Raw genomic sequence first — 7,479 nt, 5'->3', positions numbered from 1 at the left:
TTCTGGTCTTGCCGCACAGCCAAGTCACCCCTCAGCCTTGGTCTTCCTCATCTGCAGAACAGGCACAACAGTTGCCCTGACCCTGACTAGCTTGTTATGCAAGATGGGGATGGGAGAGCACTATGCTTATGGAACCTTCCACCTTAAAGGTGCCTGCAGTCCAGCTCCTCCCAGGCCTTCTGTTTTTTGTGTCTGTGTCCTTCCCGTCTCTAGTTCCAGCTTCTGCCAACCTAGCAGTTCGAAAGCAAGAAATTGCAAGTAGATAAATAGGTACCACTTAAGTGGGAAGGTAACAGCATTCCATGCGCCTTGGTGTTTAGTCATGCCGGCCACATGACCACGGAAACGTCTTCGGACAGCGCTGGCTCTTTGGCTTTGAAACGGAGATCAGCACCGCAACCCTAGAGTCGGATTCGACTGGCTTTCGAGCAAGGGAACCTTTTACCTTCCCTCCCACTTTTCCTTCCTTCCGTTTTTCTCCAGGATCTTTGATCTTGAAGGAGAAGATGCTGAGGATGTGATCTATATTAACTGGCTGAACATGGTGCGTGCTGGGCTGCTGGCGCTGGAGTTCTACACGCCGGAATCTGGCACATGGCGCCAGGTAAGATGGGGCCCCTCTTAGAGCCCAGTCCCTGGTTGTGTGAGGAGAACTCCCTTCTCCCTCACCGTTGTGTTTATGCAGGGACGGCCAGTGGACCTTTTCCTGGTAGGTTTTTTTTTGGGGGGGGGGGGGCTGTTATGTTCTGACCCACAAGGGGAGTTGGAGGAACCCTCTCTGCACCACAGATTGCCAAGCAGTTTGTGTGGTACAGGTAACAGTGGTTAGATTGTTGGACTCACATATAGGAGATCCAGGTTCGGATGCCCACTCTGCCGTAGAAGCTCATTGGGTGACCTTGGGCCAGTCACTCTCCTCCTTAGCCTAATCTGCCTCACAGGGTTGTTGTGAGGAGAAGATGGAGGGAGGGGGGAGAACACTCTTGTAAGCTGCTTTGGGTTCTGAGGGGGGAGAAAAAGAAACACCAGTCCATGAGACCCTGCTTCCACTTCTCGGCTTGTGCGGCCCAATGATGTGGCTAAGATCGTTTGTACGATGACTGATGTGAGGCCTCCTGCTAGTATCTCAGCCTTCTTATGCCCTTCCTCAGAGGGCCGAAGGCTGGTCATGCATGACGGGGCCCTCCCAGCTGTGGCACTGAACTCTGGGAACGCGTTGCTCCTTCTCTAATGGCTTTTAGGCAGCAGCTGGAATCCAGTGCTATGCTGGTAAATGTTTGGTCGAAGAAGAAGAGGAGATTGGATTTATACCCCGCCCTTCACTACCCAAAGGTGTCTCAGAGCGGCTTACAAACTCCTTTCCCTTCCCCTCCCCACAACAGACACCCTGTGAGGTAGGTGGGGCTGAGAGAGGTCTTGACAGAAACGGCTCTCTTTCAAGGACAGCTGTGCCAGAGCTTGTGACTGACCCAAGGTCACATCAGCAGGTGCAAGTGGAGGAGTGGGGAATCAAACCCGGTTCTCCCAGATTAGAGTCCGCACACTTAACCACTACACCAAACTGGAACTGCTCAAGGGTTTCTGTTACGTAACATTGGCTTTTCGAGTTCAGTTGCTTCTGGTTCCTCTCTGGGTCTTATCTTATTATATTCAAATGTGTAAGCCGTCTTAGGTGCTTCAGCCAAATGGCTGACCACGGTCTGAAACACTGTGCCCGGGACAGTTGGCTCTTGGTCTGATCCCACATAGCAACGTAGCAACTTGTATATACTTATGGGCAGGATTGGGAGCCGAGAATCCTAGGTGCTATCTGGGTTTCCTCCTTCGGAGGCCATAGTTCAGTTGGAAGAGTATCTGCTTCAACTGGAGAAGGTCCCGGGCTCAGTCCCTGGCATTCCAAGGTCAAAGGATGAGGTAGCAGGCGACGTGAATCACCTCTGTCTGAGAGCTGCTGCCAGTCAAGGATGGATAATACTAACTTGAATTGATCAGTGGTTTGACTTGGTATACGGTCACTTCCTGTGTTCAGTTTCTCCCTGTGTTCCTTGTCCCCGAGCCAGGCTCACATGCAAGCTCGCTTCGTCATCCTGCGGGTTCTCCTGGAGGCTGGCGGAGGGCTGGTGTCCCTCCACCGCACCACAGGGGCAGACGGCAAGCCCGATGCCATCATCTCCCTGGATCGCAGCAAGATCACCACGGTGGGGAAGCCGGCCCTTGAGAGTTTCCTCCGCAAGCTACAGGTCGGTGGGAGTGAGACGTGAGAGGGGTTCCCCCAGTGCTGTGGGAGGAGGAGGCCCAAGTCTGCCTGTCATGGGCAGAGGTGTGGGTTCTGGTGTGAAGCAGGGAACGGGAGGGGAGAGTGGCTTTGGAAGTGGGGCTTCCGTCGGCCTCTGTGACGGCAGCTCAGCCAGAGGCATGCCTAGCTTCTTTCTCGGTACTCCCCCATTCATCATAGTGATCCGGGAACAAAAAAGTCTGCTGATCTTCCATAAGGTGGTTTGCCCAGGGGCTGTTTTCCACCAGTCCCGCAGTCAGCCATACAAGCAGCTGTTTCCACACCTGATCAAGGTTGTAGAACAGTTTAAGCCATACAATAGAACAGGGAAATTTATTGGGGCTCGTTTTGTGTCAAGTGTCTGTCCCAGTTGCCTGTTTTCAGCACTGGGGTCTGGGAGTGAAGAAAAGACAATACTAACAGTGTCTCTGAGCATGTAACAAGCATGTTTCCTTCACTGCTGAGGGACCACAGGCCCAACTTGAACACATTTGGGATTGGGAGAGGACTATGTCCTGGCACCACTGGTGGACCTCCTGATGGCACTGGTATTTCTGGCCACTGTGTGATACAGAGCGTTGAACTGGATGGACCTTTGGCCTGATCCAACATTGGCATCTCTTATGTTCTTATGTTCTTATCCTATCAGATGAGCACAAATTTATCCATCATGTCCTTCTGTATGGACTAATCAAGAGACAGTCCCTTCAAAAACTGTTTTAAACGTGCACTTGACCAAAACTACCATATAGGCCTCTTAGAAGTGTTAAAGGAAGTGGTGAGAATGTGTAATATATTCTTAAAAACGACCGCTCATTCTGAAACAAAGGCCGTTACTGGGGCAAAGCGAATATGAATCTCCTTATTTGTTTCTTTCTGTCGGCTTTTCAAACAATTGTGTTTGAATAAAGAGAAACAGAACAAGCCCTCAGAGTTGACTGACTAAAAAGACAAGCTACATAAGGGGGGAGGGGTCACCGTCTCTCTCATGTCTGTTTTCCTTAGGGACAACAGTTTCTGGTTTCTCACAGTAACACACCAGAAACAAAATAGCCTGAAAACAAAACAGATGTATTAACTCTTGGCTGCAGCAATCAGTTAACAAAGCTTCTGTTGATTAAATAATGGAGGCCTAAAATCAACCACTGCATTTACACACAGTCCAGAAGAATAGGGTCAAATTGGGAAGAGGTGAGGGCAACGGCATTACTCTGAAAGGAGAAGGTGGGAGAAGTCAACTGTGGGGTAGGCTTTGGGAGACGGTGCGGCAGTCCTGCCACTGCTTGTTCATCTTGAAGGTGCTGAAGTCCACGGCAGATGTGGTAGGGGGGCGTGCGCTCTACGAAGCATACTCTGCAGTGACGGATGAAGAGCCAGAACGCTTCCTTACCCTCCGCCACACTGTGCTTCTGCGCAAAGAAGCTCGCAAGCTGTTTGTACAAGCAAACACCCGCCTGGAAGGTAAGGGCTCCAGGACCGTTGACAGGCTTTTCACATTGTCTGTCCAATCAGTTTTGGTCTCAACACCAGGTTAGCAACCAGCCAAGGCTGTATTCTGACTTGTGCAAGGGCAGGAGGGCCAGGTACTTAAGGGAACAGCCAAAGCCTCCACTGGTCTACATGCTGATGAGAAAGGGGTTAAGCTGTCTGATTGTACCTCAGCTAAGCAAATGGAGTACGTAAAAAGGGGTGACCTTAGGCTCATAGGACATTGGGGCTCCAAGGGCTGTAGCCACCAACTTCTACATGTTGTCAAATGCTGGATTCACTGGCATGCAAGAGTCCTTAACCCTTTTTCTGCCATGTTATCCCAAGAGTCTTTTGATAAACTAGATTGTGATGGGTGTTTAGTTGCTCCAGCTTTACTACTGGGATAAAACCCATCCTAAAATATACATAAAACTTGATAGCTTACGGGGCAATGGGGCTCTCCTGTGTTATGGCGAGGGAGATCTGACCAGGCTCGTAACATGACCAGCATCCAGTCACTAACTGCATTGTTACCCAAGAGAGTCAGTGAACACTTGTGTAGTCATTTGGCTGAAAGAATTGGTTTAGAATGTGACAGGGGGAATGGGTTAGACTCCCCCCCCCCAACTCTTTTTCAGATCAGAAGTTTACATAACCCAGAAAAGGGACACAGCTTTCTGTGTTCCATCTAAAAAAATGTCTCCCTTGTCCTTTGTCGAAAAGACGGCTCAAAAACTGTGAAAGTAACCCCACAATCTATATTTATTTAATGAATTTACAGTTGGAGTTTCTCACCGGGACTTAAGGCACGGGTGACACGGTTTAAAACTGTGTCATAGAGAACAATACCAAACAATATGATTAACCGGATTACAGAATTAGAGAATGCACTGGAAATGGATAGAATACCTACACTAAAGCAGGATTTCATTTGAAATGTGGTGTGATGTTGGAGGAGGGTTTTACGGATACCGTGGACGGCCGGAAAGACAAATAAGTGGGTTCTAGATCAGATCACGCCTGAACTCTCCCTGGAAGCTGGGGACTGCTTAAGAAATGTTGCTGATCACTGGGAAGGGTGTGTGCACACAGACACTTCTGTGTGTTTGCTTTGTGCTGATGATTTAGAAGGAGAAGAAGAGGAAAAAGAGATTGGATTTATACCCCGCCCTTCACTTGGAGTCTCAGAGCGGTTTACAGTCTCCTTTCCCTTCCCCTCCCCACCACAGACACCCTGTGAGGTGGGTGGGGCTGAAAGCGCTCTTGACACAAACTGCTCTTTTTCAAGGACAGCTGTGCCAGAGCTTGTGACTGACCCAAGGTCACATCGGCAGGTGCAAGTGGAGGAGTGGGGGATCAAACCCGGTTCTCCCAGATTAGAGTCAGCGCACTTAACCACTACACCAAACTGGCTCTCATTTCAGTGGTTGTGTGGTCGGAAGGCCAGTGTGCTTGTGTCCACTCCCCCTCCCTCTATCAATATGCAGACAGTTGTCTTTATGGGGTTATCGTGAGTCAAGTAAATGCAAACAGCAACAGCATGAGCTTTGGTTTGCCCCACCTGCTGGAGTGGGTGCAGCAGGCTGTACTGCAGGCAACTACAGATGATCTTTAGCCAAAGACGATCATTTTGAGTCAGAAAAGCCTTCCCTTCTGTTTCCTTGGTATGAGGCAGCATGGAATCCAAGGAGCAGAGCTCCTGCTGACTCTAGACCAGACTTCTTTCTTTCCCCGCCTTTCAAATGTATAGAACATTTGGCTTTGAAATTGCCAGAGGGGTATCAACTTGATTTTTCAAGGGAAGTCCTTAGCAGAAGACACGCAGCAGGGTGAGTCTGGATTCTTCTGTCAGTGCACAACCTGGGATCAACGAGTGTATGCGGCAGGCAGCTCTGCCCCTTAGAAAAGGGTCGGATACATAATCCTTACAGTGTCAGACTAGTATCTGGGAGAACCCGGTTCGAATCCCCACTTATGCCACGGAAGCACTCTCTCTGGCCTAACCTACCTTGCAGGGTTGTTGTGATGATAAGAGAATGATGTAAGCCACCTTGGGTCCCCATTGGAGATAAAGGTGGGGTATAAATGAATTAAATTATAATATATATTTTCTTGTATTGTCAACACTCCCTGACAGGGGCTTTGCAAACTCTGGGGTGTCCAATAGCCATGCTGGCCTTCTGATGTGTCTCCTGTCTTGCAGGTGAGGATGTGGTCCTGGTGCAATACGACAGCGACGCAGCAGGGTTGATCAAATCCTTCCGTGACCGCTTCTCTGAGGACGCTGACTACTTGGAACAGCAGCTTTTGAAGCTGGCACAGGCTGATGCCCACTTCTGGGCAAGCTGAGACCCTGAGCAGTGCAGGCTCTGGCCTCCCTTGGCCTCCCTACCCTCATCGGACTCCCACTTGGCCTGCCACCCAGGCATGGCAAGAGTTCCTCTACCCTCTCCTGCCAAACATGCGGTACAATACTAGCAAATGGCCCAGCCCTTCTTAGAACAAGACACCCACCATCCACTTACGGGAATGCCAGGGATGGCTTCTGTCTTCCTGTTGCACTTGTAATTCAATAAAGCTTGCTTTTTAAAAAATGTTCTGACTCCCTCTTTTGTTATGTGGTTGGCTGGAGCAATTATCTTTACTGTCTGAGGCACAGGCTAGACAGTTCCATTTTGCATCCTTGCACTGGACTTTGGCCTGGTGGCACTCAGTATTGCTGAACATTCTGTTAGGCTGGAGATGCTGAGCAGTCACTGAAACAGTCCTAAGCCCCCTTTCATGAGAGTGTGTTGTAGAATGTCCCTGAAGCATTCTGAATGGGGAATGCTCTGTAGTGGAATGGTCGCGAGCAGTGTAACTTCTGAGCAGGCAGTGAAAGGTCATCTTGGGTTGGGAGAGTTAGGATGGTAATATTTAGTAGTGGGAGCTGTGTGCTTTTTAACGTTAGGGCAAGGAAGCCCAGAAGTAATGGGTAACCTATACCTTAGTGGTAGAGCATCATCTACTTTGCATGCAAGAGGTTCCAGATTCAGTCCAGTATCTCTAATGTAAAAAAGATCAGATAGGCAGCAGTATGAAAGACTTCTGCCTGAGACCCAGGGTAGCTGCTGATCATCAACGTAACCGAAACCGACTTTTAACAGACCAGTGGTCTGACTGGGTACCAGAGACCTTCATATATGTAGGTAAGTAACCTAAAATCTCAGAAGCTGAGTAGAAACAGGATACAGAGAATAGCAGAGCTAAAATCACTTGATAGAGTGGGGTAAGCTGAAGAAAATAGGGCACAGAAAGGTAAACCAGTGGATTATAGCTGTTACATTAGTACTGTAGGTACCCCAGTTCACAGTCCATATTTCTGAACCAGGGATATTGATTATTGAATGATCTCAGGTGAGATCCGTAAGGTTTGTCAGAATAAAGCATGGTGAGAATCTATAAAACTAGGTAATATTCTTGCTGGAAACCTCGAAGGTTATTCATACGAGTCCACACACTTTACAAGGAAATAGTGGCACAACAGGCTGACAATTCTGATCTTCAGAAGAACAACTTAGAATGTCTACTGCCTCCTGTTCTATTGGCAGAGATAATGCTACCATCAGCCACATGGGGGCACTATCTCTAAAAGAAATTTCTGACAGCAGAAATAAAAAAAATTGCAGCCATGGTCAAGCATAGAAGAGGATTAAAAAGTGCAACACGCTATGGGGCCAATCTCTTTGTAACTT

The 7,479-nt window shown here is 48.7% G+C and overlaps 1 protein-coding gene across 6 annotated transcripts in view; it reads left to right on the top strand.

Annotated features, from left to right (window-relative positions):
- Positions 1–6,339, top strand: part of DPP3 (dipeptidyl-peptidase 3) — a 25,403-nt gene extending 19,064 nt beyond the window's left edge. For all 6 annotated transcript variants that reach the window (XM_015416857.1, XM_015416855.1, XM_015416859.1 and 3 more), the window contains exons 15-18: positions 484–604; positions 2,061–2,240; positions 3,574–3,736; positions 5,949–6,339. In XM_015416857.1, the coding sequence (XP_015272343.1) occupies positions 484–604; positions 2,061–2,240; positions 3,574–3,736; positions 5,949–6,094 (610 nt within the window). In that variant the 3' untranslated portion in view covers positions 6,095–6,339. The remainder of the gene's footprint in view (positions 1–483; positions 605–2,060; positions 2,241–3,573; positions 3,737–5,948) is intronic.
- Positions 6,340–7,479: the final 1,140 nt, after the last annotated feature.

This window comes from Gekko japonicus, unplaced genomic scaffold (assembly GCF_001447785.1).
Source record: "Gekko japonicus isolate JY-2015 unplaced genomic scaffold, Gekko_japonicus_V1.1 scaffold278, whole genome shotgun sequence".
In the NCBI taxonomy this organism is placed as follows: Eukaryota; Metazoa; Chordata; class Lepidosauria; order Squamata; family Gekkonidae; genus Gekko; species Gekko japonicus.
The sequence above is the reverse complement of the archived record's forward strand: the minus strand, read 5'-3'. Positions and strand labels throughout refer to the sequence as shown.